We start from the raw sequence: 27,993 nt of genomic DNA, 5'->3' as shown, positions 1-27,993 counted from the left end.
AATGTTGTGGGCCTGACCCAATCAATGGTCTTCAGAGATACTTAAGTTAAAATGAAGTCATTAGGTTGGGCCCGATTCCAACATGACTGGTGTCCTTAAAAGAGGAGATTAAACCACAGGCGTGCAGAGGGAAAACCAGATGAAGATGCTCGTCTCCAGGCAAGGAGACAAGTCTCAGGAGAAAGCAACTCTGCCCACACCTCGACCTCAGACGTCTAGTCTCCAGAATTGTGAGAAAATACAGTTTCTGTGCTTAAGCCGCCCAGTCTATGGCACTTTGTTATGGAAGTGCTTGCAGTGAATCAAAACAAAAGAAATGAGATAATAGATATCAAAATACTTAAAAAATCAAAACTATTCTAATGTAAAGTAAGAGTGCCCAAGTTAACAATAATCAAAGTAGTACTGATACCCGTATGTCGAGATGCTCAATGCATGATTCACCCATTAGCATGGAGTCCTCAGATCTTGGGCAATTGAACCTAAATGACTATGATAAACGAGATGCTTTCTGAAATGCAAACTGGAGTGAGAATAACTGCAGCTTCTCTTAGAACACTTCACCAACACAAACTTTGGTCCACATCCAGGAAAAAAAAAAAAAGCAAACTCTTCCTCTTTTGAATTCCCTGAGTTCTTTCTGTACATACCCTGTGTTATAATTTTACATTTTGCCCTATTTGCCCTACAATAGTGTAGTATACTATACCCCACAAGTTGTTTTACTCACCATCTGTTTTTGTATGCCCCACAAGAAAAGAATGCTTTTTTATGTTTTTAAATGGTTGGGAAAAATCAAAAGAGGAATAATATTAGATGACTTGTGAAAGTGATATAAAAGTCAAATTTCCGTGTCCACAAATGGAGATGACTGGTGCTAGGCACACTCTTTCTTTCCTACGTTGCCTCTGGCTGTTTCAGCGACGCAGGGGCTGAGTAGAGTGACTGTAATGTGGACTGCATGGCCCGCAGAGCCGAAAATATCTACTGGCTGGCCCTTCACAAAACTGGGGTCCCCATCCCTGCGCAGGAAGACTGTCGATTTCCTAAGGTAGTGGCCCTACCTAGATGCGGCTTTGACACTCCCACAGTGCGTACAGCAGTGTCTTCACCAAAGTGGACGAACGTCCGTAGCTTCGTTAGAAAAGGCTGAGAATAAAGATAAAGTTGGTCACTTTAAAGGAAAAATTGGACCACTGTGGCCTTGCAGTTGAAGATACCAAGAAGGAACTTGAGATACTTCTGTGGAGAGTGGTGCACATAGCTAAAGGGGGCACTTTTTCTGGAACTCATGAGGACTTCTAACATTTGTCATTCTCAGACCCCTTATTTCTGCATTTCCTCCTCTGGACTCTGAGCAATGGGCACTACATCTCCTTTCACAGAAAAAATAGGGGCCACCAGATACCCTTCAATTTCTGATGCCCAACCCCCCTAATGCAAATCAATCAAATCAACCAGCTAAATGAAGAGGCAAAGGGAAGAAGGGAGGGTCCCCTTTGAGATTTCTTAAAAAGAGTAAGAAGACCTACTACTATCATATTCTTTCTCTTCTCTCCCATACCTATCCCTTGTTTAATCTTGTCTTTCCCGTTTTACCTTTTTTAGCTTTGCTGGCACAGGTGATGCCAGCCCACTAGATTCACAAAGGTTGAGTAGGGCCTTCTGGGGGAGGGAGGTACAACAACACTCTCAGTGTGGACACCTACACAACAGACTGACCTATCCTGATAACCCCAAAACCATATTAAAACCGTAAGGAAATTGCTTTGATGATTAACTACGCCTCTGATATTTTGTATATTTACCCCACTGCTTAATTGCTTATTTCATTTCCAAAGTTTCAGAGACAGTTTTACTGGATTTTCAGAAATTAGACAGTTCTGTCCTTTGAATAAGACCCCGTGTATATGTAGTAACTTTCTTGTTAAATTATTCATACATTATTTAGTAGTAACTGAATTTCATATTTGCCTAACCAAATGATGTCATTGTGTACAAATGACCCTTGGTTATGTACTTATCAGAGTAAATTAGTTGATGTTTCTCCACTCAATTGTTTCCATTATCAGACAGAGTAGGTATGTTCACATGTACTGGGTCCTACACAAATACATTTTAATCAACATTGATAGCAACATTCTCCTAAGAATAGTGACTTATACAACTACTGGATATGGCTACATATGCCACCCATTATTTTAAGTGAGTTTTCATATATGAAAATCAATGTGTTCCCAACAGAAACATGATAACCTTGTACAAAATTTGGAGAACAAGAACCAGTGGTGCAAATTAAACCCATGACTATATCCATGGTAATAAACACTGTGACAAGTCAAAACTGTAAGTAGTATTTTTTTTCATTCTTCACAGTCCATGTGAATGAAGATTTAGCAAGGGAGAGCTTCAGCACAGCAGTGCTTAACATGATTCTGGGGCCTAAAAATGCCCCCCATATCTCACACCCCACCCATCCACTCAGCCTCCTATCCATGTCTTCAGCACACATTACATCATCTTCTTATGGGTTGCCATGGTGATGCATTTGATGCCTGTCCTACCTGAGTAAACTGGGAGAACACACAAAGATCTTTCTAAATGATGCTGATCATTCATCAAGTTTCTAGTTTCAACGTTAATCCAGATAATTGTCCTAAGAGTTTCTGCCAAGCCCCCTTCACCTCCTTATTCCTTAGACTATAAATCATGGGATTCAGCATGGGTGTCAAAATGGCATAAAACAGAGAGATCAGCTTCTCCTGAAGGACTGAGGGGCAAGAGCGGGGCTGGATGTAAGTGACAATAGCCATGCCATAGCACAGGACCACCACTGAGAGGTGAGAGGCACAGGTGTGGAAGGCTTTCTTTCTGCCCTCTGTGGACCTGATCTTTAGGATGGCCGTGATGATCTTGATGTAGGACAACAGAACCAGGCAGAATGGGGACATCAGCAGAACAATGCTAGAAACCATGATTGCAATCTCATTGGAGGAGGTGTCCACACAGGCCAGTCTGACCACAGCTAGCAGTTCACAGGATATGTGATCAATGACCTTATTTGAGCACATGGGCAGCTGAAAGGTGATGACAGTCTGCATGAGAGAGTTGACAGAGCCACTGACCCAGGAGCTGATGGCCAGCCTAGTACAGAGCCCTCCATGCATGATGACCAAGTACCGCAGGGGGTCACACACAGCCACGTAGCGGTCATAGGCCATCACCGCCAGGAGAACAAACTCAATCCCACCCAATCCCAGGGAGAAAAATAACTGCGCCCCACAGCTCACGTACGGGATCACTTTCTCTTCAGCAAGGAAATGAACCAGCATCTGGGGGACGATGCTCGTGGCATAAGACACGTCGACGAGGGACAGGTTGGTGAGAAAGAAGTACATGGGCGTGTGGAGCCGGCTGTCCAGTCTGATCAGAAGAACAATGAGGAAGTTCCCCAACACTGTCACCAGGTACATGACCATGAACAGGACAAAGAGAGACACCTGAGTGACCCAGTCCCTGGACAGGCCGAGGAGAATAAACTCTCTCACCCACGTCTCGTTGTCTGTTCCCATTTAAGAACGTGATGATTATGAAAATCTGCAGAGAGTCAGAAAGAACAGAAGCTGCTGAATCAGAGAACAGTAAGAACAACTTTCTATGAGTACCTACTGTATACCACTGGCCAGCCTCAGCCACATGTGTGAGATTACATGTGGGCCATCAGCACAGGCTGTCTCAAGATACACATCAGAGACAGGCCAGCACCTAGACAAGGACATGACGTGGCCTCTGGGAGACCGGCTCAGCCTGGAGACCACACAGTGCAGCTTCAGGAGCTCCCCCTCTTCACCAGCTTACCTCAGGTTTCAGGTGCCCAGAGCCTGGTACACGACAATGGTAGCTAAAATGATAAACAATGAAGAAAAACCTTGTTGGAAAGGTGTAAAAGCTGCCTTAAATATATCAACTAGACCTATCGTAATGAAAAGGATAAATCCATTATAAAAGAAGAGATTGGAAAGAGATTGGGCTTGTGACAAGTTCTGGAATCAGAGAACCTAACTTTGAAAGCTGATTTTATTTAACGATTCTGCGATTCTGGTTTAGTGACAAACTTGTACAAGTGAAACAGCACAATATTTTATAACTCACAAGTACATTTAAGCTGAAATATATAACAAAAACCTTGTAATGACAGAAAAAATGAAAAAAAACTACATTAAATTAAAAGCTTCTGCACAGCTAAAGAAACTATCAACAAAATGAATAGGGAACCTACTACATGGTAGAACATATTTGCCAATGATACTTGGATAAGGGTTTGATCTCCAAAACATATAAAGAACTTGTACAACTCAACACCAGGAAGACAAATAATCAATTAAGAAATAGGCAAAGGGCCTGCATAGTTATTTCTCCAAGGGGTCATACAGAGGTCCCATAGACATATGAAAAGACATCACTAATCAGAGAGATGCAAATTAAAACCATGATGAGGTGTCACCTCACACTGGTCCCAATGGCTGCCATCAATAAATCAAATAAACAACTAATGCTGGCAAGGATGTGGGGAATGGGGAACCCTAATGCACTGTTGGTGGGAATGCAGTCTGGTGCAGCCACTGTGGCCAACGGTAAGGAGTTTCCTCAAACAATTAAAAAAGGGGAACTGCCTTTTGACCCAGAGATCCCACCCCTGGCACTAAGAAACCTGAAACACCAATTTGAAAGAACGTGAGCATCCCTGTGTTTGTAGCAGCCAAGATCTGAAAACAGCCCAAGTGCCCATCAGTAGATGAGTGGATAAAAAAGCTGTGATACGTTTACGCAATGGAAGTCTTACCTTTTGCAACAGCATGGTTTGAGCTGGAGATTATTATGCTAAGTGAAATAAGCCACTCAGGGCAACACAAACACTTTCTGATCTCACTTGTATCTGGAATCTAATGAACCAAACAAACCAAAGAACAGAATAGAATCAGAGGCATGGATGCAATAGAACAGACCGTGGTCAGAGGGCATGAGGGAGGAGGGGACTGGTTGAGAGAAGGTGAAGGGATTAGGCAAGAACATCTATGCCTGACCCATGGACACAGACAATGGTGTGAAGATGGCCAGAGGGAAGGGGGGAGATCTGGGTGCAGGTGGGCAGAGGGGGAAAATGGGACATCTGTAATCGTGTAAACAATAAAAATGAAGTTAAACACTTATGAGAAAAGTACTTGTGACTTGTTACTGCTAGTAGTACTTAGTAGGAGGAGTGTCAGTACAACATGGCCTCTGCCTGGGGGTAGATAAGGTGACAAATGCGATTTGCTCTCAGATACTTTCCACAAATTCAGACATAAATGGAATCAGAGGCAACCTTTAGTGAATCTGTGGGCTTAGGAATAAATGAGATGCTTTGAGGACTTTCAGTCCTTTGGTCTTTTTGACAGTTTTGCTTTGTTCATCCTTTTGTGGGATGAGACGGGGAAAGGGATTTTAATTGTATCTTGTTCTTCTTAGTTTTATATTTTTGACTACTCCTATTAATATTTACCCTTTGTAAATGGACTCAAAAGAAAGCAAAGAAGACTTGATACAAGACAGAAAGAAAAGCAAATGTTTAAGGACTCTGTTGTTTAAAGCAGAGAAGAGGGTATGAATTCATGGGGATGTACATTAAAATGAAGTTTCCCCTTTGTTTCACTAAGAATGGGGTTTTTTGGTAGCTCTAACATGTTATAATAACAATTTGAACATTAAACAGAAATGGTTTAAATTTTAAGGTATGTTTGAGAAGTCCCAACTCAATCTTATGTCTTCATGCCTGCCTATTCACAAAATTCACTTTTCTGGCAAAGTACAAAATAAGGGAACAGAGAAGATAAAGGCCTCGGGAGGGATGCAGGGAATTATAGAGGTGTTTTTCTCATTCCAAACCCATATGCAGGTCAGTGGAGGGTCTCTGAGCACAAAGGGGACAACTGTCAGTGTCTAACTCTCTTACCTCTTAAAGGACAAAACAAAAACAATGCCTTTCTTATTCGTGATTAGAGATACACATTTTTATAAGCCTTTCTCCAATGTTTTCCTCAAAACCAGATCTCTCCTGTCAACAGTTCCTCAGATAAAATCAAATGAACACTGACGGAACCTCTCACCTGTTGGTGCCAGGCAGACAGGGTCATCACTTGTGGCTCTCTGGAGACACCTTCAAATCCTGCTGTTCACATTTTTAATCGGTTTTTAACTGCATTTAGTTTCCAGTGCTACACTGTGGACCAACACTCAAAAATACTAGATTAAACGTTGCCAAGAAGGAAGTATCCAGGGCTTGACACACGGGAGTGCCTTTTCCATTTCAACATTCAGTGCCATATCTGTCAACACATGCTGAGGAGCACATTTTACATTTAAACTTCATTTTCTACTTCTATTGGCTGACGACTTCATAAATTACTTCTCCCTTTCTACCCCATTAGGAACAGAGAAATACTGACTAGAAAAGACTCAGGACATGTGCACACTATGGAAGAATTCCTCCCCTTCAAGTATTATTGTATTTCAGAACAATAATTCTTTCATTATTCATGCCAATTCAGAGTGCATGGATGGACAAACTATTAGATCAGCCTCAAAAATCCAACTTGAAACAGTGAGGATTAAAGATGAGCTTAATACCCATATTAAGTCCCATTCATATAGAGACGTTATCCAACCACTAAGGGCTAAAACGCCAGAAGTGTTATTTGCCCTGAAAGTCTGTGCATCATCTTTTGCAACACTGAGTTGAGTCTTAATCACATTGGCCTTCTTATTGGAGTCCTCCTCAATCTTCGCAGAGACGGGCGAAAGTCCTGAACACAGATTCAGAGCAGAGGGAGGCAGGTCCCACGCATACAGCTCTGTTTTCCTTCACGCTGAACAAATAACCCAGAACCAACCTTGACACAGCTGAGTTGTCAAGACACTTTTATTTAGGGAAAGACTCACCTGATCTGTGGCCAAGTACTTGGATGTTGTCTGCACTGAATGCCTCGTGGGCAGGAATATCTGCCTCATCTTAATGTTCGGAAACACAAACCCCAGTACCACTTGGGTAGGTGATGTTTCAAAAATGGTTTTATATCCTGAGAGGGAAATTAGGTTTTCATTTGAGGTATTATTTTCTACTTCATATGTGGATTTTATTGTCTGATTTTTCACATACACTGAGCCTAATTATTGAGACCCACTTTCTCAAATATGTGCAATTCACCTTTTGTGACATGTTTGATCATGGCTTTATTCTGTAAATGCTTGCCTTCTTTGTGTCTCTTATCCCCTGCAAGCAAGGAGATTAGGGCATTCTTCTGCAGTATAATTCCCCGAGGCTACCATGTCTCCACTGTGCAATCCCTGTAGCCCTTTCTAGAGGAACCAACCCAGAAATGAGGGTCAGAGGACCTCAATTCTAGTCTCAGTTCACGTCCTCAGTGTCTATAAAACTAAATAGTCCATTTAGTCCTTTTATATTTCAAATTTCTATCATTAAGAGAAAAACCCAAACACTACCTATACATGCTCTTAGGCAAATAATGGAAAAGATACTTTAAACTGATTGAAAATTTATCTTACCTGGAAAAATAATATAATTCTACTAGATGTTCAGAAATATCAACAGCTAACTGAATATTTTGTAGATAGGTTTCTAAGTATATTCCCCCTAAATTGCAAAATTCATCTGTAGGAACTCCAATTATAAAAGATTTGCTTCCCACCGCCCACCCAGTTCCGCTCATTTCACTCTTTCTCTCTGCCAGGACTGAAGTTTGGAATTGAGAATCCTACAGGACAAAATGATCCTCCACCTTCTGGAAAGCAGAAGTACTTTACTACCTTGACTGTAGTATTTAGGGTGAGAAAACTTCAACATTCGTGCTTCATGTCTCAGATCCACAGGGCCTAACAAATCAGACCAGTTCTATTTCTGCCCCTCTGGAAACCTCTGTTTACATCCACCCTTTTGGGATAGGCCTCTTTGGAGCTCTCAGACATCAGTTGGTGCCTGACAAATGGACATGTCTACATCAATCTGGGTTTAAGGTGGATTTGAAGAGTGCTGCCCTCCAACAAAGTGAAAGGCCACAGAGATGTTGTCTCCCAGTCTCCTTGACTCCTGGGCTGAGAACTCACTCTTCAGACTAGCTGACATGGAGAGGGCCTCTGCTGGGAGCAAGTTCACAAGGGCCCCACAGTTGGCTCAGACACAGCCCTAATGAGATGGAGCAGTGGCTGAATTAGCCATGTGGGTTCACAGATCCCCCCAGGAGCTCTGTGCGTCAGAGTGTTAATTCCTGTCACCACTCCCAATTCTCAAGGGCAGAGCCTTGGTGATGCCCAGCTTCTCCTTGGGATGGTTCATCTTCCCCACCTTCTCTCTCATGCCCCTCTTCTCCCTCACTAAGTTATTCTCCATCCTGCTCATCCTATAGCTGAAGGCTCAGATCTCTGTAGAAAGTCAGAGAGGCCTGATCTCTCAGCTTGTAGGATACAGACCTCCAATAGTCCCAACCTGGCTTTCAGCACTCATTTGCCTCCCGAGAGCAGTAACGAGGCCATCATCCAGACCTGGTAAGAAAACCCCCAACTGTCCCCTTAGGCTCCAGAGTGTGGGCTCATCTGTCCTTCTGAAATAAGAGCTTTGTGCTTCAGTTCCCTGAGATATGGGCAGAGACTGCGGGGCTACTGTGAGCACTGCAAGGAGAGAAGGACACCTAGGGGCACCTCTCACAGTGCTATTCAAGTTGTTAGCATGACTCATTGTATAGAAAGATATAAGACTCCAAATAAAATCGAAAAAGGAGATGAAGAGAATGTTTTGGTTTATAAGGCACAAAAGGGCGGGTAAGAGGGGAGTCATCTGAAGTCCTCAACACAGAAGGGTTAATTTCTCTACCTCTCCATATCTTTCATATTTATGAATAGAGTCAATGCAATCTTGATAGAAAATAGTAATATTACCATTCTCTGATACAGCATTCATGCTCATGCACCGTTTAAGTGAATCATTTATCCATTTATCCAAGTAGAATACCAGGATCTCTCAGGACTACCACTTACGCACCTACTCATCTACCCAACTGTCTATTACCATCTCGATACTCACACCTTTGCTCATATGCTCATCGACCCATCTGTACATTCCCGCCCTCACGCACATGGTAACCCGTGTACATTCCTGATGTCCATTAATTATCTACCCAATCTTCTATACGCACCCAAGGCTTTGTCCTTCTGCTTATCCACTGACTTCTCTCATCGTGGTACCATGGCCTCCGATATCACCGCACTCTGTGACTCTGACAAAGCTTCTGTGATAGCCCGGGAAATAGGAAGTGGAGCTGTTTCTCATTCCCCACTTGAATTTATGAACTCACAGAGAATTCACAGCACTGGTTGTATGTTTTCTCTGAGGAAGGCTGAGAAAAGTCACGCCTATGAGGGCTTTAGCCACAGTATCCCCTAGTTCACATCACTACCGCTTTTCTCTTCTCCTCAGTGGACAATAGGGGTATATGCCCAAATTCCAAGCTTTTAACAAGAACTCCACAGCACTCTACTTACCCCTGCTCAGAACCCTGGGAAACCCTTATTCTCATTCAACCTCTATCGTTCAACAAGTCATATCAACTCTCACTGAGAAACATGCCACAGTGACCCTTCCTTTCCATTTTTAATACTGCCGATTTCTATTACTTTAGCATTTTGTTCCTAAGTGCCTTTCAAAGCATGATAGACTCCATCCTACCCAGACTTACTGTCAGAAATTACACATACAGGGCCCAGCAAATCATATTCTTGGGAGACTTTCAGGTGTATCTGATAGAATAAAATTTGAAAACTACTACAGCAATTCACTCTGTGGAACACTGTCCTGTTAATCTTGCATCACCACCCACTATTGTACCGTGACCCACTGCCAAAGACCTGCTCTGAAGTCCAAGGACTTTACTGTCCAACCTCTACGAACTCAGAGTGAAGAGTTTCAAAGTCTCCCACTCTCTCAGTTTTTCCCCACTTCCCTCCCATGTGAGTCCCACCTGTCATGTCATCCCTGCTGCTCCCCAAACAGGAAATGCTCTCTCTTCTGCCCAGGGAGGTCATCTCATTCGTGTCCACCTGGAAATTCAATGTTCCTTCAAGTAGGCTTTGTGACAGACATTCTAATACATACTATCAACGTGTAGGCATGGGTTTGCAAAAATAATAAAACAAAGTATATGTGACAAATCATTCTGTTATAAGCACTATGCAAATAATTTGGATAAACTACTTCCAGAAAAGTGGTTTGTCTCACGTAAAATACCTTGGCCTATCAGCAGTATTTGAAACTTAAAGCATTTAGTTGACAATCAGCACCAAGAGACCTCCTCTGATTTTGTCTGTTAACAGACCTTAAAAAAGTAATTTGGCTTCCTCTGGAATCCATTTCGGTCAGAAAGTTGGAAAGAATATTGCCTCCATCTTAATTCTATAAAACCATCAAATCATAATTGTTCTTGAAATAGAGAGCTGAGGTTGCAGGAAAACCAACTAGAAGAAACCCCTAATAAAGATAAGTACATGAAGAGAGATATGAGGGTGAGCCCTGCCTTACCTGGGCCAGAAGGTGGGAGAAGTACAGTGCCATCATACAAGCCCACAACAATTGTTTTATCAAATTGCCAAAGGCTCAGTTGGTGGGAGCTACGGGTATGCAGCAGCTAAGAGCCACAAGAAAGAAACAAGTGCCCATCGGTTCTTAAGACTTCTTTCCAGGCTTGGCGCGGTCCTCAGAAGAACATCTGGGGAAGGGTGGACAGCCAGACCCAGCCTCCTCCATGGCGCAGGTATAGCAAGAGCAGCCCCAGCCTCTGCAATGAGCAGCAGGCATGCTCCCACCACCAAGTACACCTCCCTTATGGAACAAGAGCCTGAAGCCACTGGGGAAGGGCAGCATACACAGTTTCCCTCAGAGACAGATGAGGACTCAGTACTGAGGAAGAGAATGGAAAACACTCATACACACACACACACACATACACACGCACTCCAGCCCTGGGATTTCCACTGGGCAGGAGACTACTCTGCTGAGACCATGATGCATCTGCTCACACTGTGGAACACCAAGATCACAAAGCCCCAACCCTGCCTGAGACACATGGAGAAAGGGTCTGCCTAAGACTGAGACAGAAGCAGGACAACACAGAACAAGCCCTCACCATCCACCGAGCAGGACCTGAGGAACAAGGAACAGCAGTTAGCCCTGGCAGAGAGGCGGTGTATGGGAAGACACACTCTCTGACATGCAGTCCCACAGCGGGAGCTGGAAACTAAGGGAGGAACAGTGATGTTGGGAAAACCCTCCCCCGACTGATCACCCCACAGCGGGAACAGGTGATGCTGGAGGAAATGGAATTGGTTGGTGCACTGAGGATAACCACAGCCACAACAAAGCCCAAACCATGGCTGCACAATTCACACACCCCACACACTCTGTGCCTGAGAATAGACAGAAAAGATGAGTCAGATGCAAATCATAATACTGTTTATCTCACTGTCTATTACCCTACACACAGAATTTCTGGATTTCAATCAAAATTAAGGAGCAGAGTGAAAGAAAGAATGAATACTATCCTTGGACTAAGCTACTAACAGAACCAGAATCAGGGATGACTTGGGTATAGCAACTATCACACAGAGGGTTACAATAACTCTCATTAATACCTTACAAGCTATAGTGGAAAAGATGGATGTCCTGTGCAAATGCATGAGGAACTTCCGTAGAGAAGGGGAAAGTAGATGGAAGAATCAAATGGAAATCCTAGACTGGAAGAACACAGTAAGAGAAATGAAAGATGCTCACGACAAGAGTCCACAGAACCAAGGAGGAATCAGTGAGGATAAAGATGAGTCAACGGAAATTAACAAAACTGACACAGAATGAAAACATCATAACAACAATAAAAGGGCAGAGAGTAACAATATCAAACAATCAGGGGACAAGCATACAATCTAACATGCATGCAGTTACAAAGTATCAGAAAGAAATTCGAAGGAGAGTAGAAAAAATATTGAAAGTGATAATGGTGACAAAAATTATGAACGAGATCAGAACAGAAATCCAAGAATTTGAGCCAAAATAAACAAAACCCTGAAAACAAACAGGAAAAACTAGACACATCATACTCAAACTGCCAACAATGAAGTGAAAACCTTGACGGCAGCCTGAGGGAAACAGACACCACATAAACAAAAATAAATATCCAAAAGAACTTAGATTTTTTGTCCAAAAACAATGCTGGCCAGAACACATGGAGTGACATTTTAAAATGCTCGATGAGGTTGGGAGGAACTGCCAACAGAGAACTCTGTATACAGGGAAAATATCTTTGAGAATGAAGGAATAAATCAAGACTTTTACAGACAAATGAAAATTGAATGAATTCATTGCCGACTGCTCTAGACCACCAGAAACGTCAATATGAGTTCTTCAGGCAAAAGAAATATTACCACACAGAACATTGCATCTACACCATTCGAAAAATGAATGAGGGGGAATGAATCATCATCTTAATTGTGTGTAAATAAAAATAAATCAAAACTTGTGAGACACAACTACAATAGCGCTTAGAGAGAAACTTGGATCATCACATGAGAAAACAAGAAAAGCCCAAAATCAATCATTTAAACTTCCAGCTAAAAAACAACAAGTAGAATAAATTGAACCCAAATGAGCAGAAGGAGGGACAAAATAAAGAGAGAGGCAAATGTAAAGTAGTAAAAAAGGAAACCAAGAGAGAAAACGCAATAAAAGCAAACACTGGTGCTTTTTAAAAGGTTAAATTAATAAACCACTAGCCAGACTGACCTACAGAGAGAGAGAGAAAACGTATAACCACCACTGTCAGGGAGAAAAGGAGGACATGTCTATAAACCCTACAGACATTAAAAGAACACTTAAAAGAAGGTTCCAACCCTAAAAAATTGGCCATATGTGTTACAACTTATGGACAAATACCTTAAAACACACAAAGTACCAAAGCTCACTCTAGTAGAAATATTAAATTCATCATTCATCTTTTTTTCCCCTCTGGATGATTTAAATTTTTTTTCTCTTTTTCATTGGGCTTTAGCAATTTGATTATAATGTGCATTGTGTGATTTTTCTTTGTGTTTGGGATTTATTAAGCTTCTTGGAACTGTAGGTTTTTAGTTTACAGCAAGTTTGGAAAGTTTTTGGCTATTAATTCTTCAAATATTTTTTCTGTCTCTCCTCACCGCCTCACATCCTGGAACTTCAATTACCACAGGGGAAAAAGAGACACATGTTTCTACCTATGAAGGAACAAAGATAAGAACTACTGCAGACTTGCCTCACATTTAGAAGCCAGATGTTATCTGTAAGGTACTGAAGCAAAAAAGCTGTCAACCTAAAATTCTGCACTGGCCAATTAAGGCAAAACCCAAGAGAAATGAAAGCGTATTTCCAAATAAAGACATGCTCACAAAGGTTTAAAAAATTAAAAATAAAAAATAAATTCATCATTCAAAACTTTTCAATGAGGAAAATTCCAAGACGAAATACTGTCAATGGTAAATTCTACCAAACAAAGGGAAAAAGCACATAAATTTTGTACCGTTGCATAAACAGAAGGGGAAGGGATACCTTTCAACTCTTTCTGAGGCCAGGATTGCTCTGATGCTAGAATCAGACAAGAATCTTGTAAGAAAATAAAATCACACAGCACTATCCCTCACGAACATAGATACAAAAATTCTTAACAAGACTGAGCTATTGAGTCAAAGAATAGCATGACCAAGTTTGGTTTGGTATTGAAATGCAAGGTTAATTAATTATTCAAAAGGTAATCACTATATTTCCTGACACAACCAAAGTGAAGAAGTAAAACTGTATATGAAAGTAAGTATTAAGTAAAAAGAGTACTTGACAAAAGTTGACGTTCATTCGTGATAAAAAACTAAGCAAACTAAGAAAAGAGAACTGCCTCAGTCTGGTCAATGATGTCTGAAAAACCTTTGGCTAAACTCATAATTACTAATGAAAGGTTCAATCCTTTCCCCCAAACTTCAGGAATAAAGCAACTATGCACTTCCTCACAGCTCTATTAACACTGTACAAGAGGTCCCAGCCAGTTTTATTAGGCAACAGAAACAAATCAAGGGCATCTGGATTGGAAAAGAAGAAATCATGCTGGGACTTTAAGCACTTCAGCATCCGATACACAGGAGTGCCAGAAGGAGAAGAGGAAGAGCAAGAAATTGAAAACTTATTTAAACAAATAATGAAGGAAAACTCCCCTGATTTGGTGAAGGAAATAGACTTCTAGGAAATCCAGGAAGCTCAGAGAGTATCAAAGAAATTGGACCCAAGGTGGACCACATCATAATTATATTACCCAAGATTAATGATAAGGAGGGAATCTTAAAAGCAGCAAGAGAAAAGGACAGTTGCCTACAAAGGAGTACCCATAAGGCTATGCTGATTTCACAAAGGAAACCTTGCAGGCAGGAAGGGGCTGAGAAGAAGTATTAAAGTCATGAAAGGCAACAACCTACATTCAAGATGACTCTACCCAGCAAAGCTATCATTGAGAATGGAAGGGCAGATCAAGTGCCTCCCGGATAAGGTCAAGTAAAAGGAGTTCCTCAACTCCAAGCCCTTATTATATGAAAATGTTAAAGGGACTTATCGAGGAGAAAGAAGAAAATCAAAAATATGAACAGTAAAATGACAACAAACTCACAACTATCAAAAACTGACCCTAAAAAAAATCAAAAACAAAAATGAACAAAGCAAACAACTAGAACAGGAACAGAATCACACAAATGGAGATCACATGGAGGGTTATCAGTGGGGGGTGGGAATGGGGGGAAAGGTACAGGGAATAAGTAGCATAAATGGTAAGTAGAATGGTAGGTAGGGGGAGATTAACAATAGTATAGGAAATGTACAAGCCAAAAACTTTATATGTATGACCCATGAATATGAACTAAGGTGGGGGAATGAGGGTGGGAAGGGGTGTGCAGGGCAGAGGGGAATAAAAGGGGGGAAATGGGACAACTGTAATAGCATAATCAATAAAATATGTTTTAAAAAATAAAACAGGAATAGTATAGGAAATAGAGAAGCCAACGAACTTATATGTACAACCCATGCACATGAACTAATGGAGGGGGGAATGCTAGAGGATGGGGGTACAGGGAGGAGGGAGGGTAAAGGGAAGACAAGAACTGGGACAACTCTAATAGCTTAACCAATAAAACAATAAAAAGATAAATACTTAAAAAGATAAAATTTTTTTAAAACCTTACCAAATTGGTGACATTTTGTGTGGCTATATTAATATTAAAGATGGACGAAAGTAAGCAACACTTTTGGCATATTATGCTCTATTATTTCATGAAATGTAAAATGCAACTGAAACACAAAAAAGAAAAAGATTTGTGCAGTGAAGAGAGAAGGTGCTGTGACTGATCTAATGTGGCAAAAGTGGTTTGTGGAAATTGTGCTGGAGATTTCTCACTGGATGATGCTTGACAGATGGGTAGACCAGTTGAAGCTGATAGTAATCAAATCAAGACATTACTTGAGAACAATCAATGTTATACCACACAGAAGACAGCCATCATACTCCAAATATCTAAATCAAGCATTGAAAATCATTTGCAACAGCGTGGTGACGTTCATCTCTGTGATGTTTGGGTTCCACATAAGTAAAGCAAAAAAAAAAAAACCCTTCTTGACTACATTTCCACATGCAATTCTCTACTGAAATGTAATGAAAGAATGGTATTATATTTTTTAAATTGTGAAGGGTGATGAAAAGTGGACACTTGACAATGTGGAATGTACGAGATTGAGGGGCAAGCAAAATGAGCCACCACCCACCACACCAAATGCGGGTCTTCATGTAAAGAAGGTGATGTGGTTTATATGGGAGGACTGGAAGAAGTCCTCTACTACGAGCTGCCCCCCAAACACAGAATGATTAATTGCAACAAGTAAAGCTCCCAATTAGGCCCACAGAAAGCAGCATGTGTGATGAAAAGCGTCCAGAATTAGTCAACAGAAAATGTAATCTTCCATGCAGATAACGCAAGACTGTGCGTTTCTTTGATGACCAGGCCAAAACTGTTACAGCATAGCTGGGAAGTTCCCATTCATCCACCATATTCACCAGACATTGCACCTTCAGACTTCCATTTAGTTTGGTCTTCACAACATTCTCTTCATAGAAAAAAATTCAATTCCATGGAAGACAATAAAAGGAACCTGGAACAGTTCTTTGCTCAAAAAGATAAAAAGTTTTGGAAAGATGAAATCATGACGTAGCCTGAAAGATGGCAGGATGAAGTGGAATGAAACAGTGAATACATTGCTTAATAAAGCTATTGGTGAAAATGAAAAATGTGTCTTTTCATTTTACTGGAAAAATTGAATGAATGTTTTTGGCCAACCCCCTAAGTTGTCGGGTGGAAAAGTCACACTGTGGACACATACCAGTCACAGAAATGAGCATATAGCATCTTCACACATTCTCCTCCTCAAAGTGCTACGTGCATATTCTTATTTTTAACTAATTTTCATCTCTTGCTACTGTCATTTTAAGTAGGGTGTGTTTATGCTGCCGAGTTTTTCAGTTTACAAGTTTTAGAATATCCAGGGAGAACCATGACCTTAGAGGGAAAACTGGACCCGCATGGGGATTCTGAACTGGGAGAAAGTGAAGTGTTCCTCTGGTAGGCCTTTTTTAAAACTTTTTTTAAAAATTGACTTGAGAGAGAGAGGGGAAGGGAAAGACAGAGAAAGAGAAACATCGATTTGTTGTCCCATTTACTTCACACCCATTGGTTGATTCTTGTATGTGCCCTGACCAAGGATCAAACCTGCGACTCTGGTGCGTTGGGACTGTGCTCCAGCCAACCGAGCTGCCCAACCAGGGCCGCTCTATTATGTCTCTTAAATCACATGACATGACTTCTCTTTCCCCACTGCCACTAGTTCAGGCCAGATTCCTCTTTGTCTCAGTAATTGTCCTGCAACCTCCTAGCTGGCCTCCTTGGCTCCATTTTTCTCCCTCTGAATCATTGGCCAGAATCATTCAAAGATATAAATTTTATCAAGGCATGCTCTGCCCAGAAAATCTTTACTGGCTCCCAATGCTGTCAGGATCAAGTTCAAAATAACCTGAAGGTCATTCAATGATCTCCAAGGCATGGCCCCTGTCTACCACCAGCTTCATCCCCACTACTCCCTCCATCTCCTCTGCCTGGCAAGAGCAACTTCAGGGCATCACTGAACTCGCACACTCTCTCCCAGCTCAGCACCTTTCACAGGTCAGCCTTTGCTCAGGTTAACTGCATCACCTGTTCTCACCTTTCCTGGTCTCCACCTGGACCTCTTCTGGTCCTTTCATACCACAAGTCTTCTGCAATCACCCCCAAAGGCTCACTCTCTCTGTGACACAACACTGCATTTAACTTCTTCATTGTCATCCTGGCAATGTGACCATATCTTTGTCAGCATTGTATCATGCTGTGTTTCAAGAACCACTTGATGTCACTGATATACAGCAGACACTCCATTAATGTTTCTCAATTAACATCAACAGAAATACAGCCCACTAGCATTGACATTTATTAGGATATCTGCCTAGACTGTAAAATTCCAGATAGATTATTTTAGGTAGAATTAAAGTGTCAAAAGAGCTCTGGTTTATAGGAAATATCAACACTGCTTTGCACGCTGAGTCTGTGATAATGCGTCCCCAAATGGAAGAGCTGCACACCAACCAACCTCAAGAAGAGATGATGGGAAGAAAGGGCTTTGAGACTTCATTAAGGGCAGGAGCAGATGGCCGGCACACTCTTTGTCCTGCTTCTCCTTACTTTCCCTTGTGCAGCTATTCCTCCCCCCTCCTTTACCTTGTTTAACTCAGGCTTTCTCTCAGAGGGGCCGTCACTCCCTGACTGTTCCAGCTCAGACATGTACAGGATGGAGTAGGCCCTGTGCTGTGTGTGGAGGAGAGTGGGGATGGTGGGGGAGGGCTCCATGGACAGGCAAGAGGGTGCTGTCCGCACAGGTGATGGAACCATCATGATCCCCAACCCATGTGAAGATTGTCTTATCTTCACGGCCTTTGCGTCAGGCATCTTTTCTTCCTTAGGTAACATGTGATTTTCCGCATATGCATTATCTCATATTTTGTGTGCTATTTGGATTCTAAACTCTAGGAAAGAGAATTAACAGATATTAGAGTTGAACAGCTTAAATGTTTAAATGGTACACTAATGTGTGCAGTAAAATTCCTTTCAAACAGTTGGATTACTAAAGCAGTGCCTGCAACCCCTTTCCCTTGGCCAGTCATAGCCGCGTGTACTAACCACTTTCACTTAGCTTCCTGTCGGTGTAAAACTAGACCTTCTGTGGAAGCTTCTCCTGTGTTTCCATCACACTCAGACACACACGTTACGTCCACATGAGCTAGGTCCAGCACAGAGGCGTTCAGTCAGCCTTGATGGCAACGCCCTCCTCAGAACAGTGACTCCCACATTCACTGGATGTGCTTACATGTACCACGCATGTTTTTACATGAGTAAAACGTGAAGTGCTTTGCTCCCAAAGGGAACACAATAACCTCAGACAACATGTGCAGGAAGAAGCACCAGAGGTCCAAATGAAGATCCATGATAGGTCCATGATTGCAAACAGCATGACAAATCAAAACAGCAAATGCTAATATGTTTTTCAATTATTGTCAGGAAAGGAGACTGAGTGATTGTGAAGTTCTAGGTCAGCAAGCTTACCTCCACTGGACATGCTGCTGGGACATTAACGTATTTCTACATTCACACCCCAACCCAACCACTCAGCCTCCTACCCACATCATCAGTTCACTTCTCATCCTCTGCCTCCTGGTTGCCATGGTGATGCTGTTGATGCCTGTCATTCTCAAGTTAAGTGGGAGAGCACACAAAGATCTTCTCTCTAAATGATGTAGATGATTCATCAAGTTGCCATTTTTGCCATTAGTCCAGATAATTGTCCTAAGAGTTTCTGCCAGGCTCCCTTCACCTCCTTATTCCTTAGACTGTAAATCATGGGGTTCAGCATGGGCGTCAAGATGGCATAAAAGAGAGAGATCAACTTCTCCTGAAGGACTGAGGGGCCAGAGCGGGGTTGGATGTAAATGACAATAGCCATGCCATAGCACAGGACCACCACTGAGAGGTGAGAGGCACAGGTGTGGAAGGCTTTCTTTCTGCCCTCTGTGGACCTGATCTTTAGGATGGTGGCAATGATCTTGATGTAGGACAAGAGAACGAGGCAGAATGGGGACATCAGCAGAACAATGCTAGAAACCATGATTGCAATCTCATTGGAGGAGGTATCCACACAGGCCAGTCTGACCACAGCTAGGATTTCACAAGATATGTGATCAATGACCTTATTTGAGCACATGGGCAGCTGAAAGGTGATGGTGGTATGCATGAGAGAGTTGACAGAGCCACTGACCCAGGAGCTGATGGCCAGCCTTGTACAGAGCCCTCCATGCATGATGACCAAGTACCGCAGGGGGTCACACACAGCCACGTAGCGGTCATAGGCCATCACTGCCAGGAGAACAAACTCAATCCCACCCAATCCCAGGGAGAAAAATAACTGCGCCCCACAGCTCACGTACGGGATCACTTTCTCTTCAGCAAGGAAATGAACCAGCATCTGGGGGACGATGCTCGTGGCATAAGACACGTCGACGAGGGACAGGTTGGTGAGAAAGAAGTACATGGGCGTGTGGAGCCGGCTGTCCAGTCTGATCAGAAGAACAATGAGGAAGTTCCCCAGCACTGTCACCAGGTACATGACCATGAACAGGACAAAGAGAGACACCTGAGTGACCCAGTCCCTAGACAGGCCGAGGAGAATAAACTCTCTCACCCACGTCTGGTTGTCTGTTCCCATTTAAGAACGTGATGATTATGAAAATCTGCAGAGAGTCAGAAAGAACAGAAGCTGCTGAATCAGAGACAGTAAGAACAACTTTCTATGAGTACCTACTGTACACCACTGGCCAGCCGCAGCCACATGTGTGAGATTACATGTGGGCCATCAGCACAGGCTGTCTCAAGATACGCATCAGAGACAGGCCAGCACCTAGACAAGGACATGACGTGGCCTCTGGCAGACCAGCTCAGCCTGGAGACCACACAGTGCAGCTTCAGGGGCTCCCCCTCTTCACCGGCTTACCTCAGGTTTCAGGTGCCCAGAGCCTGGTACATGACAATGGTAGCTAAAATGATAAACAATGAAGAAAAACCTTGTTGGAAAGGTGTAAAAGCTGCCTTAAATATATTGAGTAGACCTATCATAATGAAAAGGATAAATCCATTATAAAAGAAGAGATTGGAAAGAGATTGGGCTTGTGACAAGTTCTGGAATCAGAGAACCTAACTTTGAAATCTGATTTTATTTAACAGTTACGCGATTCTGGCTTAGTGACAAACTTGTACAAGTGAAACAGCACAATATTTTATAACTCACAAGTACATTTAAGCTCAAATATATAACAAAAACACTTGTAATGAAAGAAAAAATGAAAAAAAACTACATTAAATTAAAAGCTTCTGCACAGCTAAAGAAACTATCAACAAAATGAATAGGGAACCTACTACATGGTAGAACATATTTGCCAATGATACATTGGATAAGGGTTTGATCTCCAAAACATATAAAGAACTTGTACAACTCAACACCAGGAAGACAAATAATCAATTAAGAAATAGGCAAAGGGCCTGCATAGTTATTTCTCCAAGGGGTCATACAGAGGTCCCATAGACATATGAAAAGACATCACTAATCAGAGAGATGCAAATTAAAACCATGATGAGGTGTCACCTCACACTGGTCCCAATGGCTGCCATCAATAAATCAAATAAACAACTAATGCTGGCAAGGATGTGGGGAATGGGGAACCCTAATGCACTGTTGGTGGGAATGCAGTCTGGTGCAGCCACTGTGGCCAACGGTAAGGAGTTTCCTCAAACAATTAAAAAAGGGGAACTGCCTTTTGACCCAGAGATCCCACCCCTGGCACTAAGAAACCTGAAACACCAATTTGAAAGAACGTGAGCATCCCTGTGTTTGTAGCAGCCAAGATCTGAAAACAGCCCAAGTGCCCATCAGTAGATGAGTGGATAAAAAAGCTGTGATACGTTTACGCAATGGAAGTCTTACCTTTTGCAACAGCATGGTTTGAGCTGGAGATTATTATGCTAAGTGAAATAAGCCACTCAGGGCAACACAAACACTTTCTGATCTCACTTGTATCTGGAATCTAATGAACCAAACAAACCAAAGAACAGAATAGAATCAGAGGCATGGATGCAATAGAACAGACCGTGGTCAGAGGGCATGAGGGAGGAGGGGACTGGTTGAGAGAAGGTGAAGGGATTAGGCAAGAACATCTATGCCTGACCCATGGACACAGACAATGGTGTGAAGATGGCCAGAGGGAAGGGGGGAGATCTGGGTGCAGGTGGGCAGAGGGGGAAAATGGGACATCTGTAATCGTGTAAACAATAAAAATGAAGTTAAACACTTATGAGAAAAGTACTTGTGACTTGTTACTGCTAGTAGTACTTAGTAGGAGGAGTGTCAGTACAACATGGCCTCTGCCTGGGGGTAGATAAGGTGACAAATGCGATTTGCTCTCAGATACTTTCCACAAATTCAGACATAAATGGAATCAGAGGCAACCTTTAGTGAATCTGTGGGCTTAGGAATAAATGAGATGCTTTGAGGACTTTCAGTCCTTTGGTCTTTTTGACAGTTTTGCTTTGTTCATCCTTTTGTGGGATGAGACGGGGAAAGGGATTTTAATTGTATCTTGTTCTTCTTAGTTTTATATTTTTGACTACTCCTATTAATATTTACCCTTTGTAAATGGACTCAAAAGAAAGCAAAGAAGACTTGATACAAGACAGAAAGAAAAGCAAATGTTTAAGGACTCTGTTGTTTAAAGCAGAGAAGAGGGTATGAATTCATGGGGATGTACATTAAAATGAAGTTTCCCCTTTGTTTCACTAAGAATGGGGTTTTTTGGTAGCTCTAACATGTTATAATAACAATTTGAACATTAAACAGAAATGGTTTAAATTTTAAGGTATGTTTGAGAAGTCCCAACTCAATCTTATGTCTTCATGCCTGCCTATTCACAAAATTCACTTTTCTGGCAAAGTACAAAATAAGGGAACAGAGAAGATAAAGGCCTCGGGAGGGATGCAGGGAATTATAGAGGTGTTTTTCTCCTTCCAAACCCATATGCAGGTCAGTGGAGGGTCTCTGAGCACAAAGGGGACAACTGTCAGTGTCTAACTCTCTTACCTCTTAAAGGACAAAACAAAACAATGCCTTTCTTATTCGTGATTAGAGATACACATTTTTATAAGCCTTTCTCCAATGTTTTCCTCAAAACCAGATCTCTCCTGTCAACAGTTCCTCAGATAAAATCAAATGAACACTGACGGAACCTCTCACCTGTTGGTGCCAGGCAGACAGGGTCATCACTTGTGGCTCTCTGGAGACACCTTCAAATCCTGCTGTTCACATTTTTAATCGGTTTTTAACTGCATTTAGTTTCCAGTGCTACACTGTGGACCAACACTCAAAAATACTAGATTAAACGTTGCCAAGAAGGAAGTATCCAGGGCTTGACACATGGGAGTGCCTTTTCCATTTCAACATTCAGTGCCATATCTGTCAACACATGCTGAGGAGCACATTTTACATTTAAACTTCATTTTCTACTTCTATTGGCTGACGACTTCATAAATTACTTCTCCCTTTCTACCCCATTAGGAACAGAGAAATACTGATTTGAAAAGACTCAGGACATATGCACACTATGGAAGAATTCCTCCCCTTCAAGTATTATTGTATTTCAGAACAATAATTCTTTCATTATTCATGCCAATTCAGAGTGCATGGATGGACAAACTATTAGATCAGCCTCAAAAATCCAACTTGAAACAGTGAGGATTAAAGATGAGCTTAATACCCATATTAAGTCCCATTCATATACAGATGTTGTCCAACCGCTAAGGGCTAAAACGCCAGAAGTGTTATTTGCCCTGAAAGTCTGTGCATCATCTTTTGCAACACTGAGTTGAGTCTTAATCACATTGGCCTTCTTATTGGAGTCCTCCTCAATCTTCGCAGAGACGGGCGAAAGTCCTGAACACAGATTCAGAGCAGAGGGAGGCAGGTCCCACGCATACAGCTCTGTTTTCCTTCACGCTGAACAAATAACCCAGAACCAACCTTGACACAGCTGAGTTGTCAAGACACTTTTATTTAGGGAAAGACTCACCTGATCTGTGGCCAAGTACTTGGATGTTGTCTGCACTGAATGCCTCGTGGGCAGGAATATCTGCCTCATCTTAATGTTCGGAAACACAAACCCCAGTACCACTTGGGTAGGTGATGTTTCAAAATGGTTTTATATCCTGAGAGGGAAATTAGGTTTTCATTTGAGGTATTATTTTCTACTTCATATGTGGATTTTATTGTCTGATTTTTCACATACACTGAGCCTAATTATTGAGACCCACTTTCTCAAATATGTGCAATTCACCTTTTGTGACATGTTTGATCATGGCTTTATTCTGTAAATGCTTGCCTTCTTTGTGTCTCTTATCCCCTGCAGGCAAGGAGATTAGGGTATTCTTCTGCAGTATAATTCCCCGAGGCTACCATGTCTCCACCGTGCAATCCCTGTAGCCCTTTCTAGAGGAACCAACCCAGAAATGAGGGTCAGAGGACCTCAATTCTAGTCTCAGTTCACATCCTCAGTGTCTATAAAACTAAATAGTCCATTTAGTCCTTTTATATTTCAAATTTCTATCATTAAGAGAAAAACCCAAACACTACCTATACATGCTCTTAGGCAAATAATGGAAAAGATACTTTAAACTGATTGAAAATTTATCTTACCTGGAAAAATAATATAATTCTACTAGATGTTCAGAAATATCAACAGCTAACTGAATATTTTGTAGATAGGTTTCTAAGTATATTCCCCCTAAATTGCAAAATTCATCTATAGGAACTCCAATTATAAAAGATTTGCTTCCCACCGCCCACCCAGTTCCGCTCATTTCACTCTTTCTCTCTGCCAGGACTGAAGTTTGGAATTGAGAATCCTACAGGACAAAATGATCCTCCACCTTCTGGAAAGCAGAAGTACTTTACTACCTTGACTGTAGTATTTAGGGTGAGAAAACTTCAACATTCGTGCTTCATGTCTCGGATCCACAGGGCCTAACAAATCAGACCAGTTCTATTTCTGCCCCTCTGGAAACCTCTGTTTACATCCACCCTTTTGGGATAGGCCTCTTTGGAGCTCTCAGACATCAGTTGGTGCCTGGCAAATGGACTTGTCTACATCAATCTGGGTTTAAGGTGGATTTGAAGAGTGCTGCCCTCCAACAAAGTGAAAGGCCACAGAGATGTTGTCTCCCAGGCTCCTTGACTCCTGGGCTGAGAACTCACTCTTCAGACTAGCTGACATGGTGAGGGCCTCTGCTGGGAGCAAGTTCACAAGGGCCCCACAGTTGGCTCAGACACAGCCCTAATGAGATGGAGCAGTGGCTGAATTAGCCATATGGGTTCACAGATCCCCCCAGGAGCTCTGTGCGTCAGAGTGTTAACTCCTGTCACCACTCCCAATTCTCAAGGGCAGAGCCTTGGTGATGCCCAGCTTCTCCTTGGGATGGTTCATCCTCTCCACCTTCTCTCCCATGCCCCTCTTCTCCCTCACTAAGTTATTCTCCATCCTCCTCAACCTATAGCTGAAGGCTCAGATCTCTGTAGAAAGTCAGGGAGGCCTGATCTCTCAGCTTGTAGGATACAGACCTCCAATAGTCCCAACCTGGCTTTCAGCACTCATTTGCCTCCCGAGAGCAGTAACGAGGCCATCATCCAGACCTGGTAAGAAAACCCCCAACTGTCCCCTTAGGCTCCAGAGTGTGGGCTCATCTGTCCTTCTGAAATAAGAGCTTTGTGCTTCAGTTCCCTGAGATATGGGCAGAGACTGCGGGGCTACTGTGAGCACTGCAAGGAGAGAAGGACACCTAGGGGCACCTCTCACAGTGCTATTCAAGTTGTTAGCATGACTCATTGTATAGAAAGATATAAGACTCCAAATAAAATCGAAAAAGGAGATGAAGAGAATGTTTTGGTTTATAAGGCACAAAAGGGCGGGTAAGAGGGGAGTCATCTGAAGTCCTCAACACAGAAGGGTTAATTTCTCTACCTCTCCATATCTTTCATATTTATGAATAGAGTCAATGCAATCTTGATAGAAAATAGTAATATTACCATTCTCTGATACAGCATTCATGCTCATGCACCGTTTAAGTGAATCATTTATCCATTTATCCAAGTAGAATACCAGGATCTCTCAGGACTACCACTTACGCACCTACTCATCTACCCAACTGTCTATTACCATCTCGATACTCACACCTTTGCTCATATGCTCATCGACCCATCTGTACATTCCCGCCCTCACGCACATGGTAACCCGTGTACATTCCTGATGTCCATTAATTATCTACCCAATCTTCTATACGCACCCAAGGCTTTGTCCTTCTGCTTATCCACTGACTTCTCTCATCGTGGTACCATGGCCTCCGATATCACCGCACTCTGTGACTCTGACAAAGCTTCTGTGATAGCCCGGGAAATAGGAAGTGGAGCTGTTTCTCATTCCCCACTTGAATTTATGAACTCACAGAGAATTCACAGCACTGGTTGTATGTTTTCTCTGAGGAAGGCTGAGAAAAGTCACGCCTATGAGGGCTTTAGCCACAGTATCCCCTAGTTCGCATCACTACGGTTTTTCACCTCTCCTCGGTGGACAACAGGGGTAAATGCCCAAATTCCAAGCTTTTAACAAGAACTCCACAGCACTCTGCTTACCCCTGCTCAGGACCATGGGAAACCCTTATTCTCATTCAACCTCTATCGTTCAACAAGTCATATCAACTCTCACTGAGAAACATGCCACAGTGACCCTTCCTTTCCATTTTTAATACTGCCGATTTCTATTACTTTAGCATTTTGTTCCTAAGTGCCTTTCAAAGCATGATAGACTCCATCCTACCCAGACTTACTGTCAGAAATTACACATACAGGGCCCAGCAAACCATATTCTTGGGAGACTTTCAGGTGTATCTGATAGAATAAAATTTGAAAACTACTACAGCAATTCACTCTGTGGAACACTGTCCTGTTAATCTTGCATCACCACCCACTATTGTACCGTGACCCACTGCCAAAGACCTGCTCTGAAGTCCAAGGACTTTACTGTCCAACCTCTACGAACTCAGAGTGAAGAGTTTCAAAGTCTCCCACTCTCTCAGTTTTTCCCCACTTCCCTCCCATGTGAGTCCCACCTGTCATGTCATCCCTGCTGCTCCCCAAACAGGAAATGCTCTCTCTTCTGCCCAGGGAGGTCATCTCATTCGTGTCCACCTGGAAATTCAATGTTCCTTCAGGAAGGCTTTGTGACAGACATTCTAATACATACTATCAACGTGTAGGCATGGGTTTGCAAAAATAATAAAACAAAGTATACGGGACAAATCATTCTGTTATAAGCACTATGCAAATAATTTGGATAAACTACTTCCAGAAAAGTGGTTTGTCTCACGTAAAATACCTTGGCCTATCAGCAGTATTTGAAACTTAAAGCACTTAGTTGACAATCAGCACCAAGAGACCTCCTTTGACTTTGTCTGTTAACAGACCTTAAAAAAGTAATTTGGCTTCCTCTGGAATCCATTTCGGTCAGAAAGTTGGAAAGAATATTGCCTCCATGTTAATTCTATAAAATCATCAAACCATAATTATTCTTGAATAGAGAGCTGAGGTTACAGGTAAACCAACTAGAAGAAACCCCTAATAAAGATAAGTACATGAAGAGAGACATGAGGGTGAGCCTTGCCTTACCTGGCCCAGAAGGTGGGAGAAGTACAGTGCCATCATACAAGCCCACAATTGTTTTATCAAATTGCCAAAGGCTCAGTTGGTGGGAGCTACGGGTATGCAGCAACTAAGAGCCACAAGAAAGAAACAAGTGCCCATCGGTTCTTAAGACGTCTTTCCAGGCTTGGCAGGGTCTTCAGAAGAACATCTGGGGAAAGGTGGACAATCAGACCCAGCCTCCTCCATGGCGCAGGTCTAGCAAGAGCAGCCCCAGCCTCTGCAATAAGCAGCAGGCATGCTCCCACCACCAAGTACACCTCCCTTATGGAACAAGAGCCTGAAGCCACTGGGGAAGGGCAGCATACACTGTTTCCCTCAGAGACAGATGAGGACTCAGTACTGAGGAAGAGAATGGAAAACACACACACACACACATACACACGCACTCCAGCCCTGGGATTTCCACTGGGCAGGAGACTACTCTGCTGAGACCATGATGCATCTGCTCACACTGTGGAACACCAAGATCACAAAGCCCCAACCCTGCCTGAGATACAGGGAGAAAGGGTCTGCCTAAGACTAAGACAGAAGCAGGACAACACAGAACAAGCCCTCACCATCCACCGAGCAGGACCTGAGGAACAAGGAACAGCAGTTAGCCCTGGCAGAGAGGCGGCATATGGGAAGACACACTCTCTGACATGCAGTCCCACAGGGGGAGCTGGAAACTAAGGGAGGAACAGTGATGTTGGGAAAACCCTCCCCCGACTGATCACCCCACAGCGGGAACAGGTGATGCTGGAGGAAATGGAATTGGTTGGTGCACTGAGGATAACCACAGCCACAACAAAGCCCAAACCATGGCTGCACAATTCACACACCCCACACACTCTGCGCCTGAGAATAGACAGAAAAGATGAGTCAGATGCAAATCATAATACTGTTTATCTCACTGTCTATTACCCTACACACAG

General features: G+C 42.6%; 2 protein-coding genes across 7 annotated transcripts; both read right to left on the bottom strand.

Annotated features, from left to right (window-relative positions):
- Positions 1–17: 17 nt before the first annotated feature.
- On the bottom strand, positions 18–27,231 carry LOC112308379 (olfactory receptor-like protein OLF3). 6 transcript variants are annotated; one of them, XM_053927273.1, is made up of 3 exons: positions 27,044–27,231; positions 3,859–3,901; positions 18–3,597 (listed from the first exon to the last, which is right to left on the bottom strand). In XM_053927273.1, the coding sequence occupies exon 3, from the start codon at positions 3,570–3,572 to the stop codon at positions 2,619–2,621; it is 954 nt and encodes a 317-aa protein (XP_053783248.1). In that variant the 5' UTR covers positions 3,573–3,597; positions 3,859–3,901; positions 27,044–27,231; the 3' UTR covers positions 18–2,618. The 6 variants fall into 6 exon arrangements, with proteins under 6 accessions (XP_053783248.1, XP_053783245.1, XP_053783246.1 ...); XM_053927270.1 differs by lacking the exons at positions 3,859–3,901; positions 27,044–27,231 and adding exons at positions 6,147–7,115; positions 7,864–8,106; XM_053927271.1 differs by lacking the exons at positions 3,859–3,901; positions 27,044–27,231 and adding exons at positions 6,147–7,115; positions 7,603–7,680.
- On the bottom strand, positions 19,040–22,725 carry LOC128781252 (olfactory receptor-like protein OLF3). The gene is made up of 2 exons (XM_053927275.1): positions 22,568–22,725; positions 19,040–20,018 (listed from the first exon to the last, which is right to left on the bottom strand). Exon 2 carries the CDS (start codon positions 19,991–19,993, stop codon positions 19,040–19,042), a length of 954 nt encoding a protein of 317 aa, XP_053783250.1. The 5' UTR covers positions 19,994–20,018; positions 22,568–22,725.
- Positions 27,232–27,993: the final 762 nt, after the last annotated feature.

The sequence above is a fragment of the Desmodus rotundus genome, chromosome 6, assembly GCF_022682495.2.
Source record: "Desmodus rotundus isolate HL8 chromosome 6, HLdesRot8A.1, whole genome shotgun sequence".
NCBI lineage: Eukaryota > Metazoa > Chordata > Mammalia > Chiroptera > Phyllostomidae > Desmodus > Desmodus rotundus.
This window is presented reverse-complemented; position numbering and strand designations above follow the sequence as displayed.